At 50.3% G+C, this 12895-nt stretch overlaps 6 protein-coding genes across 6 annotated transcripts; 4 read left to right on the plus strand and 2 right to left on the minus strand.

Moving 5' to 3' along the window:
- Nucleotides 1-184: 184 nt before the first annotated feature.
- Nucleotides 185-1360, plus strand: N7462_010870 (SDR family NAD(P)-dependent oxidoreductase; the record flags this gene model as incomplete). Its single annotated transcript, XM_057082584.1, has 4 exons — nucleotides 185-301; nucleotides 456-734; nucleotides 833-1115; nucleotides 1188-1360. The coding sequence occupies 4 exons, from the start codon at nucleotides 185-187 to the stop codon at nucleotides 1358-1360; spliced, it is 852 nt and encodes a 283-aa protein (XP_056929624.1).
- Nucleotides 1361-2231: 871 nt separating this feature from the next.
- N7462_010871 (uncharacterized protein) lies at nucleotides 2232-4128 on the minus strand (the record flags this gene model as incomplete). Its single annotated transcript, XM_057082585.1, has 6 exons — nucleotides 2232-2422; nucleotides 2489-2590; nucleotides 2738-3056; nucleotides 3121-3470; nucleotides 3525-3707; nucleotides 3771-4128. 6 exons carry the CDS (start codon nucleotides 4126-4128, stop codon nucleotides 2232-2234), a joined length of 1503 nt encoding a protein of 500 aa, XP_056929625.1.
- A 386-nt stretch (nucleotides 4129-4514) lies between these two features.
- On the plus strand, nucleotides 4515-5417 carry N7462_010872 (UbiA family prenyltransferase; the record flags this gene model as incomplete). The annotated part of the gene is made up of 1 exon (XM_057082586.1): nucleotides 4515-5417. One exon carries the CDS (start codon nucleotides 4515-4517, stop codon nucleotides 5415-5417), a length of 903 nt encoding a protein of 300 aa, XP_056929626.1.
- A 348-nt stretch (nucleotides 5418-5765) lies between these two features.
- Nucleotides 5766-7251, plus strand: N7462_010873 (FAD-linked oxidoreductase sor8; the record flags this gene model as incomplete). Its single annotated transcript, XM_057082587.1, has 2 exons — nucleotides 5766-6906; nucleotides 6977-7251. 2 exons carry the CDS (start codon nucleotides 5766-5768, stop codon nucleotides 7249-7251), a joined length of 1416 nt encoding a protein of 471 aa, XP_056929627.1.
- Nucleotides 7252-7830: 579 nt separating this feature from the next.
- Nucleotides 7831-9516, minus strand: N7462_010874 (GMC family oxidoreductase; the record flags this gene model as incomplete). The annotated part of the gene is made up of 2 exons (XM_057082588.1): nucleotides 7831-9237; nucleotides 9295-9516. 2 exons carry the CDS (start codon nucleotides 9514-9516, stop codon nucleotides 7831-7833), a joined length of 1629 nt encoding a protein of 542 aa, XP_056929628.1.
- Nucleotides 9517-10682: 1166 nt separating this feature from the next.
- Nucleotides 10683-12365, plus strand: N7462_010875 (uncharacterized protein; the record flags this gene model as incomplete). The annotated part of the gene is made up of 1 exon (XM_057082589.1): nucleotides 10683-12365. The coding sequence occupies one exon, from the start codon at nucleotides 10683-10685 to the stop codon at nucleotides 12363-12365; it is 1683 nt and encodes a 560-aa protein (XP_056929629.1).
- Nucleotides 12366-12895: the final 530 nt, after the last annotated feature.

Here is a 12895-nt window from a genome sequence, read left to right on the forward strand (position 1 = left end):
GGGACTGGCATTGTGAGAGGTTCGGGATTCCGCGACTGCCAACAACGCAAGGTTGTCCGCCTTCCAGCTCCGCCAGGCTTGTCCTTTCTCTATTCCATTGCTTCTGCTTCTCACTTGTCTCTCAAAGTCTACAATCAACTCTGGAATCAAGGAGAATCATTACCTCTTTCTTTTTACCTACCTCATGGACCCTCCCCTTCCCTCCTTAACTTCGGTCTGGCATAACGGGGCATACCCGGCAATCTCACCGTCCCGGCCCGAGTTGAGCGCTGCAGGGAAGACGGTGATTATAACTGGCGCAGTACGTATATAGCCTGACATCTGTCCCTCTATTATTAGCTCAATCTCCGAGTCCAGCCACTGCCTTTGCGTGGCCCATGGATCTTTAGCCTCCCTTGTTCTTCTGTGTGTGAGAGTCGAGATAAGACCATTCTCATAATCTAATAATTCTTCAGGGCAGTGGAATTGGTCGCGCAGCTGCACAGGCCTTTGACAGCGCTGGGGCCGCCCGGATAGTCCTCATCGGCCGTAACAAAGAAAATCTCGAAGCAACTAAGGCCACCCTCAAATGTCATACTTCTATCCATTCAGCGGACGTCAGGGATGAGAAAGCAATCACATCTCTCGCTGCAATGACGGGAACATGGGACGTGATGATCCTTGGTGCGGCATATATCTCTGAATTAGTGTCGATCAAGGAGTCTTTTGTGGATGATTGGTGGCGGACCCTTGAGGTATGGGTCTACCATGCAAATATCCGCAGTTCACTGGACGAACCAGATGCGGGACAAATATCTCAGTAACGGAGGCTGACTCTGTACACTTATTCTAGGTGAATCTTAAAGGTATCATGATTACTTCTCATGCATTCCTTCCGACTGCAAACCCGACTCATGCCGCGATCGTCGGGTTCACAAGTGCGGCTGCCTTTACAGCAGCAAGACCGTCAAACCTCTCCTCATACGTCACATCGAAGCTGGCTATCATCAAATTTATCGAGTTTCTGGCTGTGGAGAACACAAACCTGTTCGCAGCGGCCATGCACCCCGGCTTTATTGAGACAAGCACTTTCAACGATTCAGGCGCTGACGCCAGTCAACTTCCCATGGATTCAAGTACGCACAAATATTTTCAAGTTTTGCTCAAAAATGATCTTTTTGGTGTTAATCCTATTAACTTCATCCTAGTTGAAATGCCTGCAAACTTTCTGGTCTGGCTGACTAGTCCCGAAGGTTCATTCTTGAATGGACGATCGGTTTGGGCCAATTGGGATGTGGATGAACTCAAAGCCAAGGCTGAGGATATTCAGTCCGGAAATCTCCTGACTTCCGGTGTTCATGGCTGGCCCTTTACCCCATAATTCATTTCATAGCCTCAAACCTTCTACTTTGATTCCAATGGACACAGGGTTCCCTTCTTGTATGAAATAAGTTACAAGCTAGACAGCCTTAAGCTCCACGGCGTGCAGACTACTCGACTTCCTTGGGATAGGTTCCGACACGAGCCAGTGAGTCACTGAAGGTGTATCCCTGTCTGTCGGAACTAATGCACTAAGAAAACAATTTCTAGATCTGTTGCATAGCTGCTTATGTGGTCCAGAACCCAGTCTCTTGCTGTAGACGGGTTGCACAACATTGTCAGCAGTCAACGGACAGGCACCCTTAATATGTGGATTGTGGTTGGTGGTAGCGCGTCAGCACGGCCAAATGCACCGAGCGAACAAGGATCACCCTGCACGATTCAAGTGGAGGGCGAAATCCCCCGGCTGTGAAGCCGAGAGTTTGATGGCGCTTGACTGGTTCCCAATTTGTATACTGGTCGGTCTTTGAGACATGCTATGTCATATCTCGTCTTAGTCTTAGAGTAGAGTTAAGACATATTAATCTTTTATCCAGGCCATAATCTCACGACCATGAACATAGGTAACTAGATTCTTATATTCGTTCCAAGAGGAATGATGGAACTAATGACATTGATATGTTGTACCAATCGCACGGTCGCATGGTGGAATAATCCCTCAGTCACAGACAGCAAATGTAACTCGACTTGATTCTATATCGACTGATTGTAGACACCTAATCTTTCCCGTACTTCCATTTCAGCTCATTCCTATCCATCAGATCATGCATTGCTAGTAGAACCTAATTTGCTCCCTGCACGTCCTGGATGACAAAAGAAGAATGCAATCGGAGAGAAATGGCAAGTTAAATAGACTTGAGGAAGACAACAGTTTACTTTTCACGAGATTGAAATACTAGCCGTAAGCGACCGGGATTCGAAGTAAACTGGTCTTTCAAGCCTCTAAGCACAGAGTCGCCGGTCTCGCCAGGTGGTAGACTAAAGTTGTACTTTTGCACCAAGCGCGCTGTGATCAGCCGCATGTCGTTCATGGCGAGAGCTCGTCCCAAACAGCTTGTATGACCTGAATTGTGTGAGGACTAGAATTTTTCTTTTTATGTTTGGTGTTTTCCTCCCTCATTTCGCTTACCGGTACCAAATGGTGTGAATGCAACCTTGCTGCGCACCATCTCGGGTCTTTGATACCATCGCTCAGGAATGAAGGCGGCTGCTTGTTCGAAGTTCTTTTCGCCTGGAGTGATAATGTGAGCTTTAATTCCTAAAAAAATCAAGAAATGAGACTCCTAACACCGGGAAATGCAAAACCGTGGCGCAACAATTGTTGTCTCCGGTGGAATATATATTCCTCCGATAGTCACCCCATCTAATAGAGTCTTACGGTTGCCCCCTGTTGGTAAAGCAGGGTAAAGACGAAGAGCTTCAAAAATTGCTCCTTCAAGATGTGGACATTTTTTTGCCAACTCCCGAGAGTCTTCAATATCGACCTTGTTGATTTCATCGCGAATGATGTCAGCATGGTGAGTGTGTTTTGCCAACTCAGAAAAGAGACCGATAAGAACCGCTACGGTTGGTTCGCTTCCGGCAACAATAGCCAGTATGCTATCCCCAGTTAGCCATGGAAATTGTCTGAAATCATTCCTTGCATCTCTCAGGAGATAATGTGCGACATCAGGCACAATAGATGTATTCTTAGGGGACTTTTCAGTTCTTTCGTCAGCCAGTTGAAGCTTATACGTGTGGCACTTATAAACAATTTCTTACTATTAAACGATCTAGCATTTGAGCTTCACACCATCTCACCATTCGAAACCAGTCACGCAGAATCCAGACTCGGGGAAACAGTTTAAAGGCTATATGGATCAGCCATGGCAAGGGGCTCAGGGGACCGAGGAGAGACAACGCGCGCTGGAGCAGAACAACAATATGGTGCCATTCCTGGCGTGATAACATATTAAATGTCCGACTGAAAATAAAGTCTCCCATTCGGTCAAACCCGAGCCAGTAGAGGAGGTCTGTGACTTCAGAAACTCTATTCGCCATGATATCGGCATCGATATAGGCTTCCAGCTGGTCAAGAAGTGGAAGAATACGCTCTTGGTATTGGTCCAGTGCTGTAATAGTAAGCTTTGAATATAAATTTTCTGGCTATGAAACAATCGCTGTACCTTGCGGCGTGAATCCACGATTCCACTCTCGACGCCGTGCTCCATGGACTTCCTTCACGCGTGCAGTCACCAAAGACTGTTTGGGATGGAGTATATCATACCATTCAGACTTGACACAGTTTCCCTGTGGCCCATCAATAGCCATGAATACACCTGGGTGGTATACTGTAATCTCGCTAGGCCCTTGTGAATTTGTTAGCTATTCAATACATCCGTTGAAGCAAGCAGGTCATGGACTCATTATACCAGTTCGAACGAAGTCACCGTACTCATCATGAAGCTTCGACAAAAGAAGGTAATTCTGACTATAGCGGCAATGCCAGGCGTGCCATATCTTGGTGATGCGAGCCAATCGTGGGCCTGGGAAGCTTCTGAGGCGGTGCAAGAAGATCCGGTAGATGATGATACTGGAGAACAGCCCCAGAAGATACCCCATTATGATAAAAGACGCCCTATTGACAGCCATAGCCAGTACTAAGAAATAACCGAGATGATGGAGCAGAACTGCTGGAGCCCGCACATGCCATTCACCATGAATGAACAGGCCACGGTGTAGGGCCACCCCAAGGGCTCCACCGACGAGGCTGGCAAGGAATCTATTCATGATCAGAATCTCGGAAAATAAGGAGATTTTCAGTGCAAGAGTGAAATATGAATCCGGTCTCAAAGGGTAAATGGAAGAATGAGCGAAGTCAGGAGATGGAAATCATGCCCCACGGTACACAAGCTCCCTATCCAACCCCCACGTCATATTGCACATATAAAAGCACTCTGACCAGAGACCAGCTCATGAATATTACATTATGCTGAGGAGGGTTAGACCTGCCTGCTTGACTACTCAGGCTCCCTCGGCCTGTTAAGCCTAGCCTCGCAGCGGATAGATTCATTTGTCTCCTACACATCTTTCTAAACTCGTTCCTCTCACCTCAATTGAATTATTTCACCACACCATCCTCCTGCATCCCGCGACCGCAAGTGTCCATTCCTCCAATGACTTCTAATCCTCCGGGCCTACGGCTAGCGCAGCTACCATTACTCATTTGGCAGTTTACTGAAAGCAACTTTCCCACCTTTGTGCTCCCAAACTCCAGCTTCGGGCTACTTGCAGCCTCAGCGGCACCCCTGCTGACTGATCGACCTTGTCGACTGTCTCTCGGTCTATTTCTCGTCCGAGGGCTTCAGGTTGTGCTTTTCAATTGGGCCAATGTATTTATTTTTGATCTGGCCAACCAGCGGTTGCCCGAGTCCATATGCGAAGATCGACTCAACAAACCATGGCGGCCGCTACTCACCCGGCGCATTAGCCCCGACGGGACTCGCCGATTGATGTTAGTAGCCATCCCCATGGCTTTGGCCCTCAGCGCCGCACTGCGGGTGGGGACCGAGAGTGCGCTGATTCTGGTCCTGACCTGGCTTTACAACGACCTGCACGGGGGTGACGAGATTATCCGGGACGTGATCATTTCCTTCGGGTACGGATTATATCTGACTGGTTCTCTACGAATTGCCATCGGCCCGGGCTACCATATCACGGGGCAAGGGTATCGCTGGATCACGATGGTCAGTGGTGTTGTTCTCACCACGATGCAGGTTCAAGATCTCAAAGATCAGACGGGGGACCGCGCGCGAGGCCGGAAGACTCTCCCCATCGTGCTGGGAGACACGCTCTCGCGATGGAGTATCACGAGCTTTCTCTTTTTCTGGAGCGTGCTCGGCGCCTTTTTCTGGGACATTCCACCGTGGGGGTATGCGCTGCCGGTGCTGACAGGGGCTTGGGTAGGATTCCACGTGGTAAGCAGGGCTAACGACGCGGCCGCCTGGAGATGGTGGTGCCTGTGGCAAATTGTGATATATGCTTTGCCAGGGATGGTCGCACTGCGGAACTTGCGATGAGTAGGGGCCTTGGGTCCACTGGATGGCTGACACCGTCTAGGCACCAAATAGCGACAATCTCTAAGCGGAAGATCCTACGGCACAGCAGTCGGAGTCGGGTGGTCGGGTGGCGAGTCAATTATATGAATTCGTATTCAATTTGCTCTTGAATCAAACCGAGAGTCTCGGGATTCTATTTTGAAACTCGGTGTGTGGAAGCGGAAAGTAAAGTGCCAGTAGAATGTTGTCCGACGACCTTATATAGGGTTCTTGTCGATCTGCCCACAGACGTCGCAATACGTCTTCAAGTATCTTGAAATCTCACTTTCACGTCTTCCCATAGCCCATCTCCAGGCCCTATTTTATACCATGGATCGACTATGTCTGTGGATTCTCCCTGCAGCTCTTTTCTGGTTGCAACATGCTCGAGCCACGGGAGCATTCACCTGCCGCTGCTTCCCTGGCGAACCCTGTTGGCCATCAGCGCGGCAGTGGAGCGACTTCAACGCGACTCTCAATGGCCGACTCATAGCCACTGTACCCATTAGCAGTGTGTGTCACACCAGGGGAGAGTTCGCTGCCTATGACGAGCGGGCCTGCGCTGATTTGATCTCGAATTGGCAGCGCCCTATCACTCACTATGCGACCAGCTCTTCACCCATGGCCGCCTGGTTTGCCAATTTTTCATGTAGCCCGTTCCTATCAGCAGAGACTCCCTGTACTGCGGACGCACTCCAGCGATATGCCGTCAATGTCAGTGGGGTTGAGGATGTCCAGAAGACGTTGCAATTTGCCCGGGAGCATAATATTCGCCTGGTCATTCGCAATACTGGTCATGACTATCTGGGCAAATCGACCGCACCGGGTGCACTTGCTCTGTGGACCCATCACCTGAAGGAAATCCGCCATCTCCACTATACATCCCCAAGTTACAACGGTTCTGCAATGCGGCTGGGTGCAGGCGTCCAGGGCTTCGAGGGAATGATGGCGGCCTACACGCAAGGCAAGGTGATTGTGACCGGAAACTGCGAGAGCGTTGGAGTGGTGGGTGGTTACACCCAAGGCGGGGGTCACGGTCAGCTTGCTTCGCAATTTGGGCTGGCGGCAGATCAGGTTCTGGAGTGGGAAGTGGTCACTGCAGCTGGGGAGCTGCTTATAGCCTCGTCCACCGATAATTCCGATCTATTCTGGGCTTTGTCGGGAGGTGGAGGGGGCACATTCGGGGTAGTCCTTGGTGTCACAGTCAAAACACACCCAGAAATGGCTACTGCATCAGCGACCCTGTCCTTCGGCGGACCTGGTGCAGTTCCAAGCATTTTCTGGGATATTGTGAGGACATTTGTTGTGAGCATAACTCCGCTGATCGACGCCGGCGCTGTTGGGATTTGGGAAATTATGGGATCGTCGTTCAGGTTGACTCCTATCGCATTACCCGGTGGCACCGTTCAGCAGCTACAAGATGCCCTAGCGCCTACGCTTGTCCTTTTGCAGCAATACAATCTTACCCACGGTACGCCTCCCAAGGCCTGTTTAAGTCCACGGACCGGCAGACCCTATTTTCATGCTTAACCGTCATACAGAATACCATATCAATAACTTCTCCACCTTTTGGGAAAGCTATGGTGCAATGAACCCACCCAGCAATATCACAGAGGCCCAGCTCGGCGGTCGATTGATACCTCGAAAAACTCTCGAATCCAACCCGGACGGTCTGATATCAGCACTAAAGAGCATTGCCGCCTTAGGCGTAGTAATTTCGGGTGTCTCATTGAACGTCTCTCGTGCCGCATTACCATACAATGCTGTGAATCCAGCCTGGCGTGAAGCTGCCATCTCCGTTGTGCTTGGAACGTAGGTTACGTTCTAGTATTTTCCCTATTTACGTATCATTTCTTGAGAACTGACAAGCAGAAGGACATATAACTATACCAGCCGTGAATTCGACATAGAAAAACAATCGTTAGTGACCAATGTACTAGTACCGCGGCTCAAAGAGCTGAGCCCCGAAGGCGGAGCATACCTAAATGAGGCGGACTGGAACGAGCCAGACTGGAAGTCTACTTTTTATGGAGAAAATTACGGTCTGTTAGAAGCTGTGAAGCAGAAGTATGATCCAGATCACCTTTTTTGGGCACGCACTGCCGTTTCCAGTGATCAGTGGGTGCAACAAAATGACGGACACCTATGTCAGGCTCAATAAACCCAGACTTTGGTATTCCTGCTGGCTATTTATCTTCGGTAGTAGTCGCATATATGTACATCCATTCCGCCAAATTCTAATCACTTTTCTCTGATTTCGTAATTCGTTTACCGATATAAACTGAAAGATCTACTGTAAAGGGAAGAATGTGACAGAGACTCTAAAACGTCTGTTCATAATTTCAATTAAAGGGAAAGTATTTTCCTCGAAATATTCTAGGACCCTCTTCAGTGCTTATCGAATCAAATCTGCAGCACGTTCGGCCACTGCGTAGACGGTAGCTATTGGGTTTGCATGCGGAATCAATGGGAATATACTAGCATCGACGATCCTGAGATTCCGCGTCCCATAAACTCTCAAATCTTCATCAACTACTCCACCCTTTTCTCGGGGAAGCATGGCAGCCGTCCCACAGGCATGGTGTGCTAGCTGACCGGATGCACGTATTCCTTCCTTGATTGACTCAATATCCGGTACCGTGACTGTTTCCTGGAAGAATTGATTTAGCGCCTCTGCGCGGATGAATTCGTGCAAATTCTGCATATGCCTGGCTAGAATATCTAGGTCAATTTCTTTCGAGGCAACTTGAGCGTCGATCTCGGGCGGTACGTATGGATCGGCGGATGAGATATGCACATGTCCTCGAGAAAAGGGAAAACTAAGTATTCCAGCTATGATAGCAAGCTGTGGTGAAACAAGTCCCAAAATAAATTCACTCGAAGCTTCGTGGGGGTTCTGAATGATAGACTGAATAGTCTCCTCAAAGGTGCCTTTGATCTCACTCGAATGAGCAGCGAGGATCTCATTCTGTTCATCCGAGTCGAGACTCGCCATAGATAGTGACTGAATGCCGGGTGTGATATCTTCCAAGTCGGAATGAGGCTTGAGAGGGACTGGTAAGACACTCATAAGGTGATTCTGAAGATTTGTGCCTACTGCAGGCTGATCAATAATTACTGGAATACCTAGACTTTCCAGTCGCTCTTTATCACCTACCCCAGATAGCTCTAAAACCTTGGGAGTGTGAAAGGTTCCGGCAGCCAGAATGATTTCATTGGACGCTTGGATGGTTGAGACTTGGCCGTAGTATTCAAACTCAACTCCGCTAGCAACGGCATCGAGTGAGTTGGTGTCAAACAATATCCGACGCACGGTCGCTTCAGTGACGATGCTCACATTTGGCCGAGCGGAAGCAACTGCCGCGTACTGATTATGTGACGCACTTCGCAACCCGGACACCGGATCGATTGTGGCGGCATAAGGACGAGGGCCGAGCGTCTGCTGTTCTCCAAGGATATCTGGATTGAAAGAATGCCCTCGGGCTTTGAACGCATCATTCCATGCTCCCAGAAGTGATTGGGCCGATATGTCGGTCAAGGAAGGATATGTAATCTGAATCGGACCCGTCGATGGATTGCGCTGGTTTTCTTTGATTTCCGGATGTGTCTCGGGGACGTTGAGCGTGATGCTTTTCCGCATATAGGGCGCGAGCTTCTCCCATGTCCACTTGGGATTTCCGAGGTGCGCCCAAGCATCAATGCCAGCCGGAGAGGGGGCAATATATATCATCCCGTTGATCGCCGAGGATCCCCCCAAGACCTTTCCCGCCGGGTTATCCAGTACGCGGTCATTCAAGCTAGGCTGATTTGAGAACGCTCGGTCAGTATTGCCCTTCTAGCAGCGGGTAGTCACTCATACTTGTGGCCTGTATTTGAGCTTCCAGTCAAGCTCCGAACCCTCCAGGCTCTGATAGGCGGCAGGGTCCATTACCCGCTCATCTTTGGTTCCGTCGGGACCACTCTCTAGCACGACAACATGCACGTCGGGGTTTTCTGATAGGCGGCAGGCGACCACAAGTCCGGATGTTCCGCCACCGACAATGATGTAGTCGGCTACAGGACGAAGGTCTGCAGTGGCCATGGCCGCAACTTAAGCTGGAAGTGGGTAAATGTGAGATGGATGGGTAGAGAAAGAGGGCAGGGGGAACTTTCTGCAACCCGCGAGCGTCCTTATTTACTTTTCTGGCAGGTTCTGAATCACGGGACATTCCAAGTCATGATGAAATTGCTGACCGGACAAGGCCCTGTTGCTGAATCTGGCCCCCAATCATCCTGAGTAGGGGTGCTATACATGCTCCACTACAGCCTTTCACGTCAGGATCGACTGGCCGACCAGGTCCAAATATTGGCCTCGGGCCTGGGGGCCAAGCGTATGCCCGGTATGCCCGGTATTCCCGGTATCCCCGCTCCCTTGGGCTGCACATGTTTTCCTTTATCTGAGGGCGAGGTCTAGATTCCATATACCCGGTGAATTGAGGATCAGGTCAGAATCGCAACAGTTGATTTCTCATTTGTAGTTTGTTCACTGTTCGGCACACATAAAACAAAGTATCAGACGCATGAAGGATAGATCACAGCTCAGCTTTACAAGATTCAAGCTCTTTGTAGGCGTGAACAATTCAAAGGCGTCGGTGCTACATATTGCCGTGGGAAGACCACCCACGATAGGTTGCTTCTGATTGGATGACATTTTTCATGGGACACTGTCTTTACCGATGTAGCTTCACATCTCAGAGAGAGAAAAAGATAGCTGCTACACTCTTTTGCTAAGAAAGTAGAAAGTATCTGGTTCCTCTTTGGGAGGCCGTCCTCGAACGTGGTGTGTGGTGGTTTGGTTGTTGCTTCATGTATATATCGTAATTTTTCCCTGGGGAATAGGGAGAATGCTGCCTCCCTCAGGAGAAGCAATTACCATACATCATGATGGATATGTTGCGTGACACTTATCAGTCAGTTTCAAGCCTTGATAGCTGAGCAAGATATATCAAACAAGAAGCAAATAGAAATTTCCATCCGAATAAGCACGCCACGATACATTCAGGTTCCATCATTGACATTGAGCGGGTTGGTACTTTGTTCTCCGCACCGGCTTTTCTCCGCACGGGACCGGCAGGTCCTTAGCGCGACCCAAGCTGCTGCCCCTCTCCGCTCCCGAGTCTGGTTTCTTTCTGACCACCCCAGCCGGTCGCGTTGCTGCCCCGACCCCCCCCGCAGAGGACATTCATTGTGCAGAGAGTCGACACCGCGATGTCAATTGACGAGTCGACAAGAATCCCCTCGACAGAGGAAACGCCTCTGCTCCGCGAGACCGACCCCGCCAGCTCCAGTCAGCCGGAGGGCCAGGGACCAGTGCCCGAGGAACCCAGCACCAAGGAGCTAATCGTAATCCTGAGTAGCATCTGGCTTGGGGTTTTTCTAGCTGCCCTCGGTAGATTCCTTAATTCCATCGAGGAGCTATTGCTCATTAAGGCTGAACCAATTTTTTTTACAGATACAACAATCGTTGCGACGTTATCGGCGCCTATTTCATCCTCATTCAACTCGTTTTCACTCCTGTCGTGGCTGGCAACCTCATACCTGATTTCCAATGCCGCATGTCAGCCACTCAGTGGCCGATTGACCGATATATACTCCCGCCGCTGGGGCCTCGTCTTTTCCAATGTTTTCTTCGCTCTGGGAAATTTGATATGCGGATTGGCAAAAACCCAATGGGCAATCATTCTAGGTCGTGTTGTGGCAGGTGTAGGTGGCGGTGGTCTGACTGCCATCTCGACTTTTGTCACCTCAGATCTGATTCCGCTACGGAAACGAGGGATCTGGCAGGGTATCGGGAACATCTGTTATGGAGCCGGCATGGGTCTTGGCGGCGTCTTTGGCGGATGGATCAATGACACACTGGGATGGCGGTGGGCCTTTCTGATCCAGATCCCCTTCCTTATGATTTCATGCGTGCTGGTGATATTTCAAGTCAATATCCCGGTCAAAGAAACTGACAAGGCGCGCATTAGGCGTGTCGACTTTCTCGGGGCCATTACTCTGGTGCTAACGCTCGTGACCCTCTTGCTCGGGCTGAACACTGGCGGCAACCAGGTCCCATGGACACACCCTATTGTCCTAGTATCGCTGCCACTGTCTGCAGTGTTCCTGGGCATTTTCATACACGTGGAAGCCAACGTCGCAACAGAGCCTGTGATTCCCGTGAGACTTCTTTTGGATCGAACAGTTGCATCCGCCTGCTTGACCAATTGGTTCACCACTATGACCATCTTTGGCCTGCTATTTTATCTTCCCGTCTACTTCCAGGTGCAAGGTCTCTCGGCCACCGCGGCCGGGGTACGTTTGATTCCTCAGGCGATCGGAACCTCGATTGGGTCACTGGGCAGTGGCGTCATCATGCGCTCGAGCGGGCGCTATAAGATCCTCAGTTACACTACCATGGCCTTGCTGGTGACTGCTGCGGTGTTGATGTGTACCCTAAACCTGTCAACCCCCGCCTGGCTGCCTTTCGTTTACTTGTTCTTGGGGGGAGCGGCGTACGGCAGCATGCTGACCATCACATTGGTTGCACTGATCTCGGCCGTGGATCACCAGCATCATGCAGTTGTAACGTCCGCATCGTATGCATTCCGCAGCACTGGGAGCACTATTGGCATTACAATCGCCTCGGCTGTGTTTCAAAATACCCTTAACATCGGGCTCTGGTCTCGATTTGGAGAGCGGAAGCATGCGGCAGAGCTGATCTCGCGACTGCGGGATAGCCTTGACGAGATTCACAAGCTCCCTGCTGACTGGATTCCTGGTGTGCTAGATGCTTATATGGATTCATTGCGCGCACTCTTCGTGGCTCTGCTTGGCGTGACTATCCTGGGTGCGCTGGTCAGTATTGCGATGAGAGAGCACAAGCTGCACAACAACTTGGCTCGGCGGTGAAGGGTACGGAATGCCCGTACGTTGTAAAAAAATATATTGGGGCATGAGAGTAAACAGACTCTGTTATCTAGCAGCTAGATTCATACCCTAACCTTGATAGACAAGACACGGCTGGAGCTCGTTCTAACCATTTCAATCCTATAGTTCAAGTTCCCTGTACACCTCGTCTACTGTGGAGGGAAATAGCTGCAAACCCCACCTTAGCCAGTAACCTTGACCGCCTATGTATGTGCTGCGCCAATCACGCCCCAGCGTGGCTGCACGACTGCCCGTCAGTAACCGGTCAATTTTCTCTTGAATGCGCCGTGCTGTTGTTCTGCTCTTCTGCGACTACACAATTGGCAGGTTGCTTACTGCAACTGCAGGTCTAGCTGTTTTGGCTGCTGGCAAATATCCTTTAGTGGACCGCTTCTGTCTCGAGTGCACCTCCGCAAGGCCCTTGAGTGGCGAGACGTGGCGAGTGACCCAGACTCGGGCAACTTGGTTTCAACCCAATCCCAGTCAGCGTACACCGCTCGGAACAGCGAAGC

Source organism: Penicillium macrosclerotiorum, assembly GCF_028827735.1.
Source record: "Penicillium macrosclerotiorum strain IBT 26536 chromosome Unknown utg000010l_segment0_segment0, whole genome shotgun sequence".
Lineage (NCBI taxonomy): Eukaryota > Fungi > Ascomycota > Eurotiomycetes > Eurotiales > Aspergillaceae > Penicillium > Penicillium macrosclerotiorum.